The sequence below is a fragment of the Camelus dromedarius genome, chromosome 22, assembly GCF_036321535.1.
Source record: "Camelus dromedarius isolate mCamDro1 chromosome 22, mCamDro1.pat, whole genome shotgun sequence".
NCBI lineage: Eukaryota > Metazoa > Chordata > Mammalia > Artiodactyla > Camelidae > Camelus > Camelus dromedarius.
Window position 1 is genome coordinate 17,871,784 of NC_087457.1, and position 22,210 is coordinate 17,893,993.

Sequence of the window (22,210 nt, forward strand, 5' to 3'; positions counted from 1 at the left end):
TTAAGTAGTTTCAAAATTGCTGAACAATACCAACATAAAGAAAACCTATTAACTACAGTTCAGTATTTATTTACAGTTCTTTTTGCCTTTAGCCTAAAGATACTATATACCCAATATGTACCTTCAAGAATTATTTGGGTAAATTCTCCCCATTCCTCCCAACTGCAGTGTGGCTGTATTATTCACTGGAAATAGTTAGATTCATTTGTTTCTGTTTTCATTCAGTTTGGAGTCTCTCCTCATCATGGCTGTCTTCACTTTATCTCTCTATGTATTCATACCAAGTAAAACCGTTCTACCATTTGAAAAGTTAAAGTTGATTTCTCAACCCATTCATCTTTAATGCATTTCTGAGTTTCTGTTTACGAACTTATGAATAATTTTATGTATGTTGAATAAAAAGCTGAAGACCCAGAATTTTTTTTAAGTCTCAAATGTGAATATTTAAAAATCAGAAAAATAACAACTTTATTAATGGCCTCTAAATAAGTTTTTCTTATTTCTTCTTCAGCATACTCTGCCTCCTCATGTCATAATATCCTAATATAATTTTTTAGAGACATTTAAAAAGTAAACTAATTTTTCCACTATCATGGTTGACTGGAATTTATTTTTTAGCCTCTTTTTAATTTTTTATTTATTTATGTATTTATTTTATATTTTAAAATTGAAGTATGGTTGATGTACAATATTATGTTACAGGTATACAATATAGTAATTCACAACTTTTGAAGGTTATACTCCATTTATAGTTATTATACAATACTGGCTATATCCCCCATGTTGTACAATACATCCTTGCAGCTTATTTTATACCTGATGGTTTGCACCTCTTAATCCTCCACCTCCATCTTGCCCCTCCCCTTCCCCTCTCCCCACTGGTAACCACTAGTTCCTTCTCTACATCTGTGAGTCTGTTTCTCTTCTGTTATATTCACTAGTTTGCTGTATTTTTTTAGATTCCACATGTGATATCTTAGAGTATTTGTCCCTCTCTGACACACTTTACTTAGCATAATGCTCTCCAAGTCCATCCATGCTGTACACCATAAACTAATACAACATTTTAAATCAACTGTACTTCAATTAAAAAGCAAACAAACAACCCATTTAAAATACAGGCAGAAGAGCTGAACAGACATTTTTCCAAAAGAGGAAATGCAGATGGCCAACAGGAACATGAAAAGTTGCTCAACATCACTAATATCAGGGAAATGCAAATCAAAATCACAGTGAAACATCATCTCACACCTGTCAGAATGGCCATCACCAAGAAGAACACAAATAACAAATGCTGGCAAGGGTGTGGAGAAAGGGAACCCTAGTACACTGTTGGTGGAAATGTAAACTGATGCAGCCACCATGGAAAACAATACAGAGGTTTCCCAAAAACCTAAAAATAGAACCACCATGTGGCCCAACAATTCTACTCCTGTGAAGACCCAGAATTTTAACACCCCCACCCATCTGGCTGCGACTTCCTGAGATACTGAATCTTTTGAAAGAAGCTTCTAAATAACCAAGGTTTTTTCATGTCATTTATTATAGTTAAATTTTTAGTTAATTTTCAATTTCTAATTAAAATACATTAAAATGTTAAAAAGGGAGGGATAAAGACAACTGGAGCTAAAATTGCTGTAATAAATATTGCTATAAAGGGTCTATTAAGTTCAGGGCTTGAAGGAACCTGGGTTGTGCTTGATGCCTGGCTTCTCCTGTTGAGTCCTGGGCTGAAAGCCTTTACAATGTCCCAATATGGGCAAATTCAAATGTTTAAGAACACTATTCCATTCAGGCGAACCATACGAACCTCGACTGGAAAGTAACAGGTGGCCCCTACCACTCATTCCACTGTCAGTGGACACTGCTCTCCTCAGAGACAGCCACAAGTGACCCATTTCTAGAGCTAAGGTAATTTCCTGTCAGAAATCTCCTGGCGTTTCACACACGCCCACTCTGATCCAGTAATCCAGTGGATCTGAGGCATATGTATTGAACCAGATGAAACTACTTCAAGTGTAGAATAAAATAGTAAAGTAGCAATTTCACAAGATGCAACTTAACACGCTTGCTGAGTTTCCTGGCTGATGCTAATAAGCTTCTTACTGCCCTTTTCTCTATACCCAATTCCAAATGAAAACCCACTCCTGATGTAAGGCATGTGGAACATCCAGAAAACCCTGTCTAGCCAGGTGTCTATGTGAAAGGGTAGAAATAATGTTCCTTGTTTAGGTTACAGGTTTTGACCAATTCATTCTGAATTTTTAATACAGAATGAGAATAATTTGTCACCAGAAACTATATATGCAATACAACAAAATCCCAGCATAGGAAAATTCAATTTTCTTTTGCAATTATCTGCTCAGTTCTTCCTTAGCCTTGAGAATCCTCTAACCTTTATGGATGAGGTTAATGAAACCCCCATCCTGTGTCCCGGAAATAATAGGGCATCTGAGGAAAAGAGCTCAAGTCAAGATCAAACTCAGTAATAATAATACCTCCCTGATCTTATAATAGAATCTCAGGGCCTGGATCTTATCTCCCTGCTCCACACCACCCTCCTTATTTTGGTTTCTAGTACTAAACCCCAGATCCTTTGAGGGCTGGAGTGGCCTCTTCAGGTTTACCCAAGGAGAGACCCCAGTAAATCTCCAGGCTGCTTCAAAACCACCAAACCTAAGAGATCTACTAGGTGGTAGATAATACACCTGGTGCCCACTGACCTTTCTTATCACTGAGCTGAGTTATGACTACTTATATTTTTATTTCTTTTTGAAGGTAGTGACTATTATCCTACAATAAACAGAAGAAATGAGATAGTTTAGTGGGATTGGGAGAGGGGCGTAAAGTAATTTCCTTCTAAATTATCAGAATTATCAAACATTAAACAGAAAAGCGGAACCAACACTGCTAGTTTCTGTAAACAAGTGTACAAAAAACAAGATCCATGGGGAAGGAAGAACTAAATCAGTTCTCAGGAATGACTCTGCTGATGACATGGGAGTTTTGTAAAGCATTTATATTCAATTCACTGAGATCGTGACTTGGCTCAGCTTTAGTAAACAACTTCCCAGTTACTCAGCAACCAAGAAACCAAGATGGCTTCTTCGTTAAGAAACTCAGTGCTCCAACACCACTTCCCTCTACTACAGCTGACCAGAACAAGCTAATAAATAAATCATTCCTTCCCCTACTGCTGACTAGAACAAGCTAATAAATAAATGAGAATGATTCTTAGTACCTATTCTTGTACACACTGTACTCACAAGATTTCCAGTCATAACAGTATGTGGGGGAAGCAATGGGCAAAATATTCAGAGGTTGGAGGTGGCTTAATTATACTGCATACGAAAGATTTTTCATTCAACCACAAAAATGTATTTGAGTCCTTTCTTGCTAAATGATCAAACACTGAGGCCTATTTTATTTATGACTTAACTTTCTATTTAATTTATTTAATGTTGACAACTGAAAATTCAATGTTCTTATTTTTTACAGTTTCTGGAATATCATGTCATTATATATTTCATAAAACTATTATTAAAAATAATTCACACACTATAAAATTCACCCTTCTGCATAAAATTCAATGATTTTTAAAGCATAGTCACAGAGTTGTGCAACCATCACTACTAATATAGCTTTAGAACATTTTCATCACCCCAAAAGAAAACTGTACCCACCAGCACTCACTCCCCATTCCTCTCTCATCTTCACTCACTCCCCTCCCCTGACCACTAATCTCCTTTTAGTCTCAGAATGTGTCTATTCATTCTGGATAGTTCTTATAAATAGAATCATGCAACACCTGCTCTTTTGTGACTGGCCTCTTTTAACCAGAATAATGCTTTCAAGGTTCACCCATCGTTTATTGCTGAATACTATTCTATTGTACAAACACACCACATTTTGTTTATCCTTTCATCAGCTGATGAACATTGGGTGGTTGCCACTTTTTCCGGTTATGAACACTTGTATACAAGTTTTTGGGTAGATACCTATTTTCAATTCTCCAGGAGAACTGCTGGGTCATATAATAACTACGTTAACTTTTTTGAGGAACTGTGAAACTGTTTTCCAAAGTAGCCATACCATTTCAAACCCATCACCAATGTATGCAGATCCCAATGTTTTCACATCCTCACCAACACTTGTCATTCCCTATCTTATTTTAGCTATCCTAGTCGGTGTGGAGTGGTGTTTCAACGTGGTTTCGATTTGCATTTCTCTATGCTGTAATATTTTAAAACATCTTGTAAAGAGGGTTAAGAATAAAAGCCTTCTATTTCCAAAGAGCACTTTGGTCACAAGGAAAAGAAATAACCTAGGGAACCACAAATCTTTCAACATATAAAAGGGAATGAAGCTGAAAGAATTTAGCCTTTTAGAATTTAAAAAAAAGTAAGAAATACAAACTGTTTTCTGAAAATTGATAGGCATCTCACCTTTATCAGAAACTAGGAAGTAAATACATACTTTAGAGATATTTGGAGGTCTCAGGGGACCAAAATATATTTACAGTTTTCTAAGTACTTTCAGCCTTTTCTTCTAAAGGCCGCATAACACATTCAGTTGGAGTAGAAACAGATTCTAGGCAAGATTTATGCAAAAGTTTCCCCAAGATTCTGAAAACAATTGTTACATTCATCTGGAGCTTTAAAGTGGCTCAATGACAGGTCATACAGAGATACACATCCCAGTAGCCTGTTATCATGGAGTGGATGGGGCTCACGCAGAGACAACAGTGTGGAGGAAGTTAAAGGAAGAGCTGCGTGCTATACATACAGAGAAAATGACTAGGGGAGAGAAAATGGGGCGAAAAATATCAATGGCACAATTTCAAAGTTTTCTCCCAACTCAATATTGTTTCTGAAAATGAATGAGTAGAAATTTTCTACCATTTATAAAATGTCACCATACTGCACGTGAAAACTTGTGATGCCCAAACATTTTAAAAAACACAACACTATCTGTGAGTAAAGATCACAGAAGCGGGGAGCTAGTGGAGAAGTGGGTTAGGTTCTCTGATGCTAAGCACTGAATACATAAAGGATAAAATTCACAGAATTTAGTACTGACTTATGGGGACCTCCTAACCTAGTAGTTGTGAACCACGGGTAGTGCTCTTCACTGCACCTGTCCCCCAACCCCACTATCCTGCACACGTCTCAGGGATATTTGGAAACGTATGAGGGTGCTTTTGAGCTGTTACATGGCATTCAGTGGGCAACAGGTAACAAAGATGTTAACATCCCACAATAAGCAGGACAGTCCCATACAATATAAGAACTGTTTCATTCAAAGTGCAATAGCCTTCTCAACACAGAAGAAATGAAGATTCAGAAAAGTCAAGTGAACTGCCTAAACTCCCAGTTAACTATTGGTAGAATGCAGATCAGAATTTTCTGATTCCTCTTGTGTCCCTGCGTATACACTGCAGTTCTGTGAAGTTCCCGACGTTACAAAGACTACATTATTTTCAGGTAATAATGGAGGTTGTTACTTGGTTCCCACTGTGCTGAAATTTAGGTAGATATGAGCTCCAACAGAGAATGAGTAAGTGAGGAGAAGAATCCATCAGATGTAAACCATATTTCATACTTTTCCTAAATAAGGGCATTGCTTGCAGAAACATTAGGACTGTTAATACAACAGCCTGTGCTGCTGGGTCACTGCCCGTTGAGAAACTATCAGACCAATTACGCCTTGTTCTTTTTCTTAATCCAACTACCTCAAAGTGCTTGCCTTGGACTTACCTTTGAATAGTCTGATTTACTACTCACTGTCCTCCTTGCCTAAGCAGAGTCATTTGGAAAGAATGTGTCCCTCTCCATTGGTATTATACTTTATTCAGATTATACTTTAAGAAAGAGATCCCAGAGATCCCTTTCCAAGGGCTCTCCGTGGGTATATGTGGCCATGCAGATTGGAGCTGGGCTATGAGTCCAGGTACAATTCCTTGCTCCACTGACTAATTTAAGCCCTCCAGTAAGCATTTGGTTTCTCGATATCTAATATTCCTGTCTTGTTTTTAACCTCTTGACTTAAGAAAATCTGTAGAATTTTGTTTCTAAACCAGATGTTCCATAAAACAATGAAATTTAATCTTGCTTTGAAAGTTTTAGCAACAGAAAGGAATACATGTCTATGTCCAGCCTAGACTGTCTCCAGAGGTTTATCCTTGATTTCAAGCCTATGTAAGTCCTCTGATAATATTCTGGGACAAGCTCATGTCTCTGAGTGTTATAATGGGATCAGCTTGGCCATGACAGAGAAACCCATTATCATCCCTCACTAGCCATCCTGGGTCTAGAATAAAAGAATTTTTATATTTCCTAGCATCTAGGCCACTTTGTAAAATACAGTTTATCACTGGCTTCACTTTTATTCATGTGAACAAATCGCAGGAACTCGATTTAACATCCTCTCATCACTAAGCCAGACTCTTATGGGGAAACCTACAAAGTGGTTAAGGTAAGGCTATATCTGCCGCAACAAAAAAAATGAGGAAAACTTCATTTCTGCCCCCCAAATCCAAAAGGACTAGAAAAAATATAGAAGATGGTCTTGGTGGATCCCCTTCCACTTACTGGTGAAGGAAGCAAAAAACAGGTTCTCCAGAAGCACCATCAGTTGTAGTTAATTACAGCGACAGTTATAAAGTAGATACCCCACCTCAAGGTCACAACAAATTTTGGGTAGAAACCCCCTCACCTGAAAAAAGAGGCTTAAAATGTGGCATTTCTGTGGGCTCTGAAGTCTGCCTGGGTGCATTCAAAATCTACCTCCACTATTAATCTTGGGTATGTTATTTAACCTTTTTCTGCACCTCAGTTTTCTCATCTATCAACTGGGAATGATAACAGCCCATACTTCACAGCGTTGATTGTAGGAAAAAATGAGTTCTTCTTTCTTGTCAATGGTTAGATCAATGTCTGGCCTATGAAACACTCCTGTGGCCCAGTACTCATAGCTAAAGAGCTGTTCCTCCTAACATGGGCTAACAGGGGTTTCTTTCCCTTTGGACTTTCTGGAAAGGTGCTTCTACCACTTGTAAAAGAGAAGGATGAGATTGCCCTCAACTGCAAGAAGCGGGATACCTGAACTGCTGTGTGAGTGGCTGGTACTGTACAGGTTCAGACAATTCTTGCATTCCACCTGGTTGCATCTCCCCAGCAGAGGATGGATGTGAGTCCTGCTTCTCATGCCCACTGCTGTTGGTTCTCACAGCCTGAGTAGCCCTTGGGAGACTGGCTGGTAACTCCAGGGACTAGATCCACTATGTAGGAGAATTAGGTAAAAATACTTTTGGAGGAATCTGGGTCTCCATTTGACCCGACCATTCACTCCAGCAAAATTTATTTCTTTTCCACTAAAGCACACTTTTTGTTAGGCAGCCGCCCCCTGTGTACATAACCATGCCCTAGGAGAATCTGCTTTGTATAGGACGACTATAAAGTCATGACAGCGCCTTTGAAGAAGCTATAAACTCAATCTTTAACATGTCAACAGAATCAGAGTCAAATGGAGTTTATTTTCCAAGAGGTTGAGTGAGAGGGCATGATTGTTTGAACTTCTGCCACTATGTTCTCAAACTGTCCTGAAAGGATGATTGAGAGACCTGGGCCCTGACAATGTTAGGAAGGAGACGTCTCCACTTCAAGCACAGTTAGTTACCCACTAGAGCAGTATTTTTCAGCGACACTTTGAAATAGATATTACATGGAAAGAAACATAGGCCAGAGTGCGGATTTTCTTTCACTCAGGAATCCTGACGTTAACACTTTCACTCTGAGGACTCTGAAGGTAAACAGGGGTCAACTGTTCTGGTAGGGTCAAAGGCAACTCTTGGACTCCCTAACACACAAATGTCAAATGTGGCTTATGCTGCAAACAGTCCCTTTTGCAGGATAGTCCTCATGCCTCTTTCCTCCTATCTCACTGTCGGGACAGTGACTAACTGGGAGCATCTCCTTTCCCCTGAGGGACAAGGTGACAGCTGAATGACCGCCTTTTACTCCTGCTATCTGCTGAATGAAGGCACTCAAACGGACCTCACAATGAAAGCTTAAAAGAAAGTGGATCCTAGGAAATGGCTTTTAAGTTTTTGACTGAAAAGACCTTGAGGTGATATGGGGCAAACCTACAAACTTTTGATGGTCCACATCTGCTTAATGTGAGAAACCTCAGGATTTTGATGGTTAACTTATTTGGGAAATTAATAAAGAGAGTATGCCTCAACAAAGTGCTTCCCCGTACTTGTCCACAGACTTTAACGGCTGTCACGGCAAAAATTTCAGAGATTCAGGAGACAGCCTAAAGAAATGTAAGGGACAAACCATGCTCTGTTAATGTAAATCATTTCTAGGTTATGTGGTTCATCTCTGGGAAGCCCAGATCACATGCTTGCATCAACAAGTCTGGCACCAAAGAAAACAGAAAACTAAACAATAAAGCAAAAGAAATCACAACCTTATTCTTAGCCACTGTCTATATTACTAAACCAGCTAGTTTAGAAAATGTACATCTTTGGTCACATCTGATGAAAAAGCAAGAGTGTTTATGTGCAAATCCATACTAATTATAACTTTAAAAATATCTTAAACCTCTTTTCCTAGTGATGGCAAATTGAGGGCATCACTTTCCTTAAGGCCACACATGAGCTCATACAGCTTGCACAAATCCTAAAACCCAGGGTTAAACTGGGAAGGGATAAGTTTCTAAATGCTTACTAATTATACACCCAGTGTATCATTAATAGATGACCTGGTCCTTTAAAGATAAAAAAGAGTTACTAATGTTGAGACTAGAGTTTCAAGGATGGTGTCAGCCCTTCAAAGACAAGGATAATCATATTAATTGCATACTAATCTACTAATTATTGAAAAGGAAATCAATCTGCTTCTGCATCCAATACATATTAGGTGCATGCCAGGAAAAATAAGACAGTGGATATGTGTGTGTGTTTGAAAATAATTTCTGAACTTTGAGATATGTTGAATGATTAACACTTACAATATAAACAGTCTCAGAATGATAAAACCCAAGTATTTCTGTGTCTATGTAGAACAAGGCATATGAAGAAATAAGTCCTACCGGTGAGGTAGAAGCAGGCAAAGAACGCATTTAACACACTCTTATGTTCACCTGACGCCTTATTAGGTTATATGAGCATTCATCTTAACTTTCTGTATATGTTCTAAGGATCTATCTGCAGAGTTTACTTTGAGTCTTTAATAGCGGCTGGTGTAGAAGAAAAAAGGGGGGAGCCGGGGAGAACAGTGCTGATATAAACAAACTCTACACTGAAAAAAGACAGTTGTCTAAACCTTCCAAAACCATTTTGAAAAGACTTCCATTTAAAGATCAGACCCAGCCCACAACAGATCTCCAAGTATATTTTTACAGCGCCATTCCTGCTTTCCAGTTTTCTAGCAATGAACATCCCTCACCCCAACAAGGTCCAGGAGACTCTCCCACACTGTGTGTGCATAACCAAATTTAGGGTAATCTTAACAAAGTTAAAGGAAGCGAAACCATGTACATCCTAGTTATCGATTTTCAAGCTACTCATAAGGATAATGAAAAGTCCTCAGAAAGTAAAGGCTGTATTACATTTGAAAATTAAAGTATTTTTTTAAAGTCAATGATGATATATCCTCAACTTTACCAAGGACAAAAATGACTGCCATCTAGGTAAACAAGTTATTTATTTGGTCCTCAAAGTCACTCATTAATACCACTACAGATAAATCAATCCATGGGCAGGAAATCTGTTCTGACGAAGGCAGCAAAAATATAGAAATAAAAAAGGAGGTTAGCATCTGCTCCTTAAATCTGCTTTTAAAAAACTCTAGCACAGACCATCAAATGGCTTGCAAGCTCTCTGCAACCAAGAATTTGAGGCTTAGGCAAGAGTTAGTTGAAAAGAATGTAAACAGTGAAGGCCGAACTTCGGAAGTTCACTGCAAAGTACTTCCTTTGCTGCACAGGGAGCCAAAATAAAGTGAGTCAAAACGGATCTCACCTCTGAGCAACTTTAATCAGCACTCTTCCTCCACCCTAATGCATCACCTCAAGGCCACTTACGGGTGATCTGAGCAGGCAGAGGCTGGATTTCTCCCTCTCTAAAAGGCTTGTCTAGACAAAAAAAAAAACCTTTAAAGAATCTCACTGGCTGTTAAATAAATCAGTTTATATGGAACTGATGTGGGGGTCTTTGGTTTTAAATAGATTCAACTGGAACCCGAAATGGAGAAAGACATGTGCATGATTAGCTGGATAGAATAGAATACAAGGGAGATGTGAGTGTGCTTGCTGGGCTCACAGGACTTTGAAGGAAGGCCTGAGAATATTAAGGACAACATGGCTATTGTTTCCCTGAGAAGCTCCCAGGAAGGACTGATCAATCAAGTAACCATTTATCATCTTATAATACAAATCAATGGTTAGAAATACTCCGAACCAAGCAGAATTTGGGATTCCATAGAAATTATTTCAAAAATCAGTCTGTAGAAAGGGGGCTTAAGGAATGAAAACCAGTCCTTTGTGAAAGTCATCACCACCACCATCAATATCAGAATTTTTACCATTTATTCAGTGTTAATGGCTTTAAAAATACCAATCTCATTTAATTTGATCCTCTTACTTTCTGTGATAGGCACTGTGAACAGAGCATTAACAGAAGGAAATGTTAGGCTCCGAGACCAACCTCGAATTGGTAGGTGGTAGAACCTGGATTTGAGCCAGGTCAGCCTGACACCTTTATTACACTGCCTCTGACCAGAAAGCTGCCCAGACATGGTGACTGGTAACCAAGAAGACACACTTTCCTTGCTTTCCTCTCAGTCTCAATTTAGAGATTTAGTACCTTTACATAGATACACACTTAATGTTATGCACAAATACATAAAACCACCCTAATATATCAAATACTGTGTATTTTTAATATCAGTGAATTAAAATTCATTATTAGGATTGTGTTAAGTATGTTTGTAGAAATTTGGTGAATATCCCTACAGATAAAACACGAAGATACAGTGAAGTGTTGGCAAAAATTAACATCTTCTTACTATAGTTACCTAGGACTTTTCTAAGCCTAAAAGACTTTCCTCCATTTGTTTTGTCAGTAATTTATTTAGCATTCTAAGACGTGTAAAATAGCCAGATTCTCTTTCATAACCTAGTTGTTTGCTTTTCTTATTGAGATGTATCTATGGCCTGTAACCTTTAACAGCCTTTCCTGCCTTGTATTCAAAATGAATGCCAAAATTCTATGAAAAATTATACTGTAATCATGTGTAGACTCTACTTTTTACTCCTATTTTTTAAAGTGTAGAAACAGGACTTTTATATTTTGCCTGTTTTTGCTCTTTTGTTATAAAATAACTTTCTGCTTGAGAACGTGACGCAAATTCCTTTCCATCTAAACTTACTTTCATTTCCCATCATACATTTCCAAATTTGCCTTTAAAAAAAAAAAATTTTACTCTCTGTGTTTATTCACCCATTCACTTTTGGGTGATATCTTGTGTTAGACAAATAAAGAATAAAATGGATTTAAATGGTTGAAAATACAAGAGAATCACTGGTTACCAATTTACACTAGAAATTTTCTACCCAACTGCATTTTCTGGGGAAATTACTTGGATCTTTTAAAACATTAATCTTTAAAATTAACTTGCCCACAATGATTAGAAAATTAAAACTTACATCCTTTCATGTAATGTACCACCACTTAGTTTTTCAAATTGCTTTCTACTGAAACTTACCAGTACATTTTTAAAAGATATTTTTAGTCTTAAAAATATATTTCATGATTTTTCTATATATATTAGCCTTTTAAGACAGATTTTATTATTTTTAAGATTCTAGATTAGTCAGTCTAATGTTCACTGGAATTGTTTTCTTATTCCTCCTATTCTCACGTTTATAATGTATTAGATAAACATTTCATATTCTAGAAGTACTCTATTTCCTCTCCTCTACTTATTTTTACATGTATTAAAAAAAACCCTGGACTGTTTGTGGTTCTCTCATTTAAATTTTGTGTTTCCATGTAATAATCATTAAAGTCTATTGAAACAGCAATAAAAGTTTGCATTTAATTATAGAAAGAAAATACTTCATGCTGTGTATGTGTGTAAGGAAGTAAGATTATAATTGACAATTGTCCTGTCAAAATACCCAATATCACTCGAAGAGAGTTAAGTCCTACCCCACTCCCCAAAGCTTTAAAATGTTCCAGTGCGTTCCAATTACAGAGTAAGACAAAGGATTTCAGCTTGGTCCACAATCAGAAACATTAAGCCAGCGTGTGAGGGAGGTCTGTAGCCCCTTGTCATTATGACGGTATGATCATTCACTAAAAACCAAAAGAGTGATTTTACAGCAAAGACAGTGATTTAAATCACCAAAATGTGCTGCACTGAAGAATGATCACTAATGCAGATGGCCTAGAGAGTCAAGACCTTTGGTTCTAAAACTAGCTTGGCTTCCTTAGCAAAAAAGATCCTAGCAAATAACTCATTCTTTGCACTACATGTTCCACAAACACTAAGTATTTTCTACTTTCATTTACAACAGGGGCAGAGATTCTCAGCATTCCTGAAATACCTGAAGAACCACGGAGAGGGGCAAGGTCAATACAAGATAGCATTTTTAAGAGTCTAGATAAGTTTAAACAAGTAGATCCTCAAAAAAGGCCGCAGTGCTAAGTCTGAGGGCAGTTTCACACAGCCATGTAAAATTTGATGAACTATTTTACTGAGAGAAGAGCTGGGTGAACTTGAGATTTCCACATATACTTGTCACTGGAGTACACATTGGTTTATAAATGAGAACCTGTGGTTCTTCCTGCCTGTTTCCTTGGGGAAAGGATGAAGCTAACACTTCCGGCTACTTTTCCTTCTTCAAATTTCCTTAGGATTTCCTTCCTAGCATTTTATTTTCCACTTTCCTATGTGAATGCTCAGGAGATTTAAATAACCTACTTTTCTTCAGGCGAAGACTGGTAATTTAGCAAATTCCTGACATTCATCTTCATTTGCTCTTTCAGAACAAGACAACTTTTATTTTATGTGCTGCACCATTATAACGATCCAAAATTGCAAGAAAGAGCAGAGCACAGCCCCTACACCCACTCCTCTACTGCTCCTGCAAAAAGGGCCTATTTCAAATTTCTTTTAGGGGGCTAACTGGACTGTCAAGCCCCACAGAGCATGCAGTGGTTGAAAAAAAGAGAAGAGTCCAACAACGGCACCATGGCGGCTCTGGACTGGCAGAGGCATAGCCCCCAGCCCAGTGACGTCAAATGGCTGCTTTAAAACTGCAAGTCAAGAGTAAGCAGTTATAAACAGATTTAACAGATAAACACCAGATCAGACCCATGATCTCATCTGGCAGCCCTGCATATTTCCCATCCAAAAGTCCCAGCTGGGATCACACTAATTGGGCCTCTTCAACCACTCTGAGCAACAGGCTAAGAGAAATTTAGGGAGAAATTTTTGAAACTGATAAGAAACATATTGACATGGTGCCTGGTGAGAGGGGAGCGGAGATAGGCCATCTGGATGCTTGTGTATGTGAAAAGTTTTGTTTAGTGGAAATAATTCACCTAACTCACAAGCTGTACAAATATTAAGATCAAAAGTCCTAACTTTCGCAAACTGTCAGGAAAACCTCTGATACAGGAAACAGACACTGTCGTCCAGACTTCTTTTAGACTAAAGCCAAACCATTGTTGCGTGGCTAGTACCTGTCTCCAGTGCCCTGGTATCCCTCTCTACTCAAGAGTTGTACCAGCACTTTACAGCTATGTCTTTTGACTAAGAAAGTATATTTATGGTGTAGTTCACATGTAGAGCATTTGTAAGTCTTTTTGCTTGATTTCCCTTTAACACTTTTGGAAATGAATAATACTATTTCACAGATGAGAAACGTGGTATAGGAATAATGAATTAATTATATACAAGTGTTTAAAAACTCAGCAGTTGGAGAGCTCAAGCTATTCAACAAAACTGAAATTATGCTGGAATCTTTGTGATAAAAATAACTATAGTGTTTGTTTCAAACCCAGAAATTTATGGAGCTGGAGAAAATTTTTAAGTTTTCCTGATTACATCACTTGTTTCTTTCAACGTGTAAAATTATCAAATACCTTATCAACACGCTTTCTTAAAGTTATTAAAGATTTTTCTAAAATTTCTTTTTACCACACACACTATTGAATAAATTTCTTCAATAACCAATAAATAATACTGTATATCCTCCATTTCTCTTCATTTTCCACCTATTAACTGCCACCTTTCTGCTTTTATCTCTTTAATACAAAGTCTGTTTAGACCTTAAGAAAACACCTTTCCTTCATGTTTTGCAAACTGTATATAAAAGAATACAAAATCCAAGTCTTATCTTATTAAATGAATCATCCAAGGGTTGGGGTTTTGCCTCTCTTCTTTCATTAACAGATACACTATTTAAGAGTAACACTGTTCCATTAATTAGAAATGGCCATCACAGAAAAGAAATGTTACTAATCTCCATTCAGAAACACTATTTTAAGTCATGTGGGATTCCAAAAGAACCCAAATCTACTACTGAAATTAGTCAATAAGTATTTATCAAGAAACCAATGACCACTTCACATCTACTAGGACAGCTGTAACTTTAAAAAACAGAAAATAACAAGTATGAGAACAGGAAAAACTGAAACCATCATACATTGCTTGTGGGAATGTAAAATGGTACAGTCAATATAGCAAAGTTTAGAGGTTCCTCAGAAAGCTAAAAATATAAACACCACATGACTCAGCAATCCCACTCCTAAGTATATACCCAAAGGAACTGGAAAACAGAGACTCAAACAGATACTTGTATACTAGTGTTCATAGCAGCACTGTTCTCAATAGCCAAAAGGTGGAAACAACCCAGGTGTCCATAAACAGATGAATGGATAAACAAAATACGGCATACCCATTCAATGAAATATTATTCAGCTATAAAAAAGAATGGTGTTCTGATACCTGCTTCAACATGGATTAATCATAAAAAACATTATGTTAAGTGAAAGAAACCAGACCCCAAAGGACAAATATTTCAATATTTAAAATAGGCAAATTAACAGAGACAGAAAACAGATTAGAGGTTACCAGGGACTAGAGGAAAGGAGAAGTGAGGAAGTATTGCTTAATGATTCAAGTTTCTGTTTGGGGTGATGAAAAAATTTTGGAAACAGTCATGATAGTTGTACAACATGGTAAATATTAACACTGAATTGTACACTTAAAAATCATTAAAGTGTCAAATTTTGTTATATTTTATAATTAAAAAATAATGTAACATCAAAAACCATTGAACTGTACACCTTAAGTGGGTGAATTATATGGTATGTAAGTTAAATCTCAATAAAGCTATTTTTAAAAGGACCCAATAGACTTGGGGTGCAATGATAATTAGAGATCACTTAGATCGGTGAGTCTAGATTGTGAATATAGCAAATTATTGTACTAGGCTAAGTAATGTTTAGCTGTGAAGGCAATTTATAGTAATATACACAGTTTGATTGCATGAGATTTCTCTAGTTCCAATAAAATAACGTATAATAAACCCTATGATAAAACCTAGGCCAATAACAACTATTTAAAATTAGAGGACGAGGGATATCAAACAAACTGGCACATATACTCAAGAGGCCACACACAACCTTCTAAAGTTCTTTAGATGAACAAATCCCACCAAAGTAAGACACCAACAGAAGACAATGCCTGTTATGCAACTTTACACAAGCAGGACCAGGACAGGCCTGTGGATCTTAAGTATTCACTACAAATTATTCTTATTTATGAAAACACAATTTCAGCTACACAACAATGGCAATATGGGGGTCTTCACAGTTGGTAGGAATAGCCAGAGATGGTTTATTCCCACCTCTGCTCAGGGTCCTCATCCCTAGGCCTGCTTTGCTTCCTATGTTTCTTCTTAAAATTTCTACTTATCAAAATTCTGCTAGGTTATAACTCTCACTGTCAATGTATTTGATTTTCATTCCAAAATTATAAACGAATCCTAAAAATAATTTGATAATTTGGATTATCAGCTCCCCCTTCCATTAGCATGGAAAATTGAACAGAAAGCTGGTACAGAAACTACAAACGTGTGTGAAGGATAAAGGACAGGTCAGATATTTTGCTATTGGGTTAAAGAATGGATGGAGTTTCTAATCATGTGGATTAATGGGGCCATAGATAACCTGAAAGTAAGTCTGGGTTTGGGTTATTTTTAGCTTAATTTGGCTTAGTTTGCGAGTTTTTGCTACAAGAACAAAATATACTGAATTTACTTTAGAAGATTTGACTAACCCCCTGATAAAAGTTGTGTTACCACTTAATTCAATCTGAGCATGTTTTTCCATAAAATTATCAAATCGACTAAAGCATAATCCAAAAATGGAAGAAAATGGATTGAAAAATCATTTAAAGTCATTTTGGGAAGACTATTAATACTAATAACTGAACTAAACATTAATCAAGACAGAAATAACAAGAAGGAAAGCTCTAAACATGGACAAGTGGTTCAGAACACTGTAAGCTGTTCTATATGGAGGGACTTAATGAACTGAGGCTTAAGTTTCTTAATAGTAGAATGAAACAAAATATTACAACATGGAACCTTCCCCCAAAGGAATGCGAGGAAGAGCTTTTAAGAGAAGTCTGGATGAATGACATGAGAGGAGAAAATTTTTTAATAGCTATGAGCATCGTATGTTTTTAATTCACCAATTAGAAAAAATGATCCTGAAAGAGCAAAATGTGTTGGGTCGTGGGGAAGATGTGTCAGCTTCATGATTAAGTACAGCATCCCGAATCGGCCCATTTTCTCTACAGAGAGAAGAAACCCTGGCTCCGTGGTCACGTACCAAACTTTGTAATGACCATTTGTCCTGGACAATGTGAATTAAATAGTCTGTCACTGCCACCAGGAAAAATGCAGCAACATTCCATGGACCCAGCAAGCAGCAAGATGGTATAAAGTAGACAGGACTAAGACACAGGAGTGTCTAGTTGTAGGTTTAAACCTACACTTCCTGGTTGAGCCATCCATCCTCTCTAGTCTCAGTTTCCTTAACTATAACAGTAGGACAGTTCTAAGGTACAAAAACCTAATACTTTCATATAAAATTTTAAAATAGAGAAAGAGATCAACCAGGAGCTTAATAAATGCTCTAAAATCAGAGGCAACCTCTGAGCACAAGGGAACTCAGGTTTAATACTCCACAAGTAAATACTGAGAGTTATCCTTAGGTCCACAGAATAGAACAGAACTGGATCTGTTGCACTTGGAGTTCTTCCCACGTTATTAACACATGAGCAACAAACAGCATTAGTGATTAAGGGAGAAGGTGCTGCTAACGGAAGCTTGCTGCCAGTGAAAAGAGCTGAGCACAAGAACTGAACCTAAATCCAGACGTCAGGACAAGAGAGCACAACGATGTGGGCCAGCTGGCATGGGGATGGGCACCTCTATCACCGTGTGACAGCAGGGCTCCAAACCTGTTGTCTGTACTGATGTAACCCTCTGCACTGAGAAAAAGGGAAATGATGTTTGCTATACTCTGCTTAGTAAGGAAAGGAAATAGTTTATGGCCCTTTAAAACTCTTAAAAAACTTCATCAGATGAAACAGGTCACTATTAAAGCCTACTGTTTTTCCAACAGCGGGACAGTGACCTGTGTTGTCATAGAGCTGAGACAAAGTAAGGCGACGGAAGGCCTATTCTGTGAACAAGCTTCAACTGCTGTTATTCCTTTATATTAAGAACAATGAGGAAAAAACCTGGTGAAAACGTCATCTAACAGCTTTAAAGGATCCAGAATACTTTCGCATTTAGAAAGATGCCACCTGGTTAGAATGAAAGAAAACACTGCCTAAATCGAAATCACAGTCTTATTTTCAAGTTTAAAATTTGGTTATGTTGAGAGGATTCTGATTGTATCTATGTAATACAAAATGGTTTTATAATTTTTTTGCATCAGAATATTCAATTATACACTGTGCGTCGGTACTGTTGAAGTAAATAACTGGTTTACATTTTGTTCTGTGGGAGAGGAACAGAGTAAGCAGTTACGCTGACTAGAAGGTCACTTATCCAAATCCAAAAAAATTCTGAGCAGTTCGGAGCTCCTGGATTCCTAAGATGTTCCTGTATGCTTTTATGAAAAACCAACAACAGTAACAAGCAAACCATTCTTCTGAGAGTGTACACATTTTTTTTCCTCAAGCTTAAAAACCTTTCAAGACCATGTCACTATGACACTATCACGCCAAGTAAACAGACCCCTTAAGAGGCCCTTTCCCTTAGGCCTCCAAGTCATTAGACTGGGTCTCTCCTACAGCCCTCCTCAGCATGGGGAGCCTTAGTCTCCAGGCACTCAGAGCAGCTGGCAGGGCACCTGTAAGGTTCCACAGCGACACAAAGGCCAGCAACACAGAAGCCAACAGTCACACAGCAACCAGTCAAGTGGCCATCTGCCTTTTAAGAAGCACCCCAAACACTTCTGGCAGCTTTCATCAACCATCATTTATAGCTGTTTAGGCCAAGTGCCTGGAGAAGGATGCAGCCAGACTCTTCACTGAGACGCCTCACTTAAGGATTGGCCCTTGGCTTCCAGAACTAAACTGTGTTTCCACCTTCTCTGGGCTTGGTTCTCCTTAAGTTGTTTTATTTTTTTAATACACCAAAGGGGAAAAATATTTGCTAAAACAAAACTAGTAAAAGGCTAAAAAAATTAGCAGACAAAATGCCTACAAACCAAATACAGGTATCTCTATTCAATTAGAGTTGACTATCATTTATTATATCACAATGCAGAATGTCTTTTGGGAAAGCCATATATGCAAGTTTCAAATCAATCAGAATAAAGACTATGACTTGTTTTAAAAAAAAAATCCACACACCTAAAACAAAAACCTCATGTGATAAGGAAAGCCAAGACTGTGATCTGTTCTTGGCTTAGGCTTAGCCATTGAGAGCATAATGATGGCCTAACTAAAATGGACACCACCCTGCACGTGATTGAGTTGAATTAAAGTAAGACCCATGTTAGCAGGTATGTTGAGTATTACAGTAAAGCTAGAGAAGAGCCAAGTGTTATTTGATAGCACATCCAATCACAATTCTAAAAGGCAAAAAATATTTTTAGAGGGCTAACTAATGACTCCCTCCCTGTTAGACTGAGCTGTCATATTCCTGCCATTTGATTTCCTATCCAAAGAAGTTCTATTACTTCCTACCACCTCATAAGGAAATTCTCAACAATTAACACCGTTAGTACTTACATTCAAAGCATTCTTTGCAGCTTCTGCTTCTGAACGACTGTCAAAACTGACAAAACCTACGGGCTAAGGAAAGAGAAAAAAATATGAAGGAAAATAAATCAGAGGATGCCTATTTTTCTGGGTCAAAAGTGATGTCAAATTGAAGAGCTAAGATATAGAAATGACCACAGGCAATGGGTAGCAATAAGAAAGCCAGCCCAGAAGAATCATGACTCAGTGGCTTAGCCAAATTTCTAACATGAATCAAGGGGATTGTGAAGGTGGTTCTTCAAGGGCACAGCTGGGGATTAAGAGAATCATAAAAAAATCTAGAAGGGGTTGGAAGGTGAGCAGCGGTGAACAAGGGAATAGAGGAAAACTTGGGTGGAGAGGCTCTACTTTCCTAAATCAAATTCACTGTACCTCAGTTTCTTCATCGTTTAAAATGGAAAGAGAATCGAATCACCTTTTGGTACACTGTAAGTGCAAGGAATATAATGACACAATGATAAAAGCCCTGTCTTCTCACTGCATGATCAAAATTATATAACCTACATTTTAATCTCAAATCACAAAGGATGCCTTTAAAAAAGTCTTGTGTTCAATTAGTTGTAAACCATATTGTTTCAACTAAAGAGAGAGGGGTCATAACTCCTTTGGACTCAGTATCTTTCAGTCCAGAAGGATGGTTGCAATAGCATATTTCTGATGAACCAGAGAATACCTTACTGATGAGAAGTGAAGAGGTAAGCACCCTGACTGCTCAGCCGTTTAAAAAAAAAAAAAGCATACATCTAAAAATTGTCAAGACACTTGCGGGCACCATCAGGGTTATTGATTACTGCCTCCACTCTGCACCTTCTGTGCCCCCTTACAAACCTGGGATTCTGCCTGTGGTTATTAGGGGTTTGAGAGACAGTGTGATTCTTCACCATTCAAATACTCATACTGGATTGTGATAAGTTTGCCTGTTAAAGTTTATAAAAAATAGGAAAGAAATGGCAATAAAAGTGAATTTGGATAGTAATTAATAATTTCTTTTGAACATACAGTTCTATCTTAATATAACTACGCTGGATGCATTATATTTGCCTTCCTTGGGGATAGTCCCAGACACCCTACCTGTAAACTATAGAGTTAGGAATCATTTACAGGTACTAATTCCTAACTGATCTCATCCTTAATTTTAGAGCAGCAACAACAAAAAATCAAATCTTAATGGGAATAAAAAAAAAGAATGTCAAGCCCTAGTAACCTTCTGAAGAAAGTCAATCCAAACTTATTGTGGAAGTGATCATTTATGTGCAAGTATGAAATTCTTACCTGCTTAGATGTGAGCTTTATAAGAGAACCCTCGTAGCCCTGAAAAGAAAGAACCAAAATTTAGACCAAAAAAAGTACTAGGGGAAAAAAGCAATTATAAAGCATCTTGCTCAAGTGAAAATGAGTCCTTTTTGACTATGGACTAACTCTTCTCACAAATGCTTAAGTTAACTGGGGAAACAAATTTTACACACCCACACACCCACAATGTATATCCTGTTTGGATACTTGGGCCCAAGAGAAATCAAGTCCCAAAATTCATGCACTGATGTTCCTTTCCTCTATATATATTTTCATGAAATTACGCAATGGTAAGAAAATGGTGTCTACGTCAACAACAGGTCCTTTTCATTTTACAGAACAAGAAGAGGGAAGGGGGCGGGGGGAACTAAATGAGGAAGGTCAGAGTATGTGATGACTTGATCATATATTTGCTATAAAACAACAATAAAACATTAAGAATATACTTAGTAGAACTTATTAATGAAAATTTCAAAACTGCCAGGAAAGGTTAAACAAGCAGTCATGCTAAATTTTGTTAAATTCTTTTGCTTATTTACTGCAGCTGTCAGTTTTCATGTTGGTATTCTGATTGGGAGATGCAAAAATTCCCTGCTGGGTTTTTTTACTCCAGCTCATCCTCCAGGGAGATGGAAACACTCCCTTCCACCCCTCCCTTTACCTTTCCTGGCTCCCCAGGACAAGTATAACAAAGTCTGTTTATTTCTGAAAATAATCAATGGCCGGTGGCTTGCACTGATGGCTGACACAAGAAAGGAAAAAACACCACTTGACATGATTGACCACCACACCTATCAGTACAGAGACAGATTTGCAGACGAGGGTCAGCCTCCGGGGACTTTAATTAAAAGAGGGTTGTTAGGAATGTACCAGGGTCCTGACTTTAGCGTTGGGGTTTCTGGGCAGGATGTTGGGATTGATTCATACTCCTATCTTCCCAGCAGAGAACTATGTTACCAATTAGCTACTGTAAACATTTTACCTCAAAGGCCTTGAGCTCTTCTGGCCAGAGAGGTCATGATTCACAGCCCTGCCTCTTCCTTTTTCAAGGTGTTCTCACTCTCTGAAAAACCTGAAGGTTTAAACACCCTGAAGGTCTTAGAGGCAAAGGACAAATGGATATTTCACTCAAGTAAAAGATCACTGGTAGGGATATATTATCCTCTCAAGTCACAAAGAGAGACGTAGTATCACATAACAGTTCAGAACAGGGATTGCAGAGTCAAACTGCTTGGGTCTGAATCCTGGCCCTGCCATTTATTATGTGTATAAACTTGAACAGAATTTATTCAACTGCTCCAAGTTTCATTTTCCTCATTTGAAAAAAAATGAGGCCAATCCACGTTAAAGAAATGTGGTGAGAATTAAGTGAGATAATTCATAGGGGGCTTGATGCAAAGTCTCTCTATACACATATGAAAACGTAATTATTTTGTCCATTAATAGGATCAATTAGCTTAAAAAGTCCTCATCCTACAAAAGGGACAGATAGTTAAAAAAAAACAAAAAACAAAAAAAACCAACTGCAACCCTGCAGAAGAAACTCAGGAAAT

At 37.6% G+C, this 22,210-nt stretch overlaps 1 protein-coding gene across 5 annotated transcripts in view; it reads right to left on the reverse strand.

Moving 5' to 3' along the window:
- The window catches only part of RBPMS (RNA binding protein, mRNA processing factor), a 158,717-nt gene that overhangs the window by 68,026 nt on the left and 68,481 nt on the right, over nucleotides 1-22,210 (reverse strand). For all 5 annotated transcript variants that reach the window (XM_031440172.2, XM_031440176.2, XM_031440175.2 and 2 more), the window contains exons 3-4: nucleotides 20,637-20,675; nucleotides 19,335-19,397 (exon numbers count right to left, since the gene is read on the reverse strand). In XM_031440172.2, coding sequence (XP_031296032.1) covers nucleotides 19,335-19,397; nucleotides 20,637-20,675 — 102 coding nt within the window. The remainder of the gene's footprint in view (nucleotides 1-19,334; nucleotides 19,398-20,636; nucleotides 20,676-22,210) is intronic.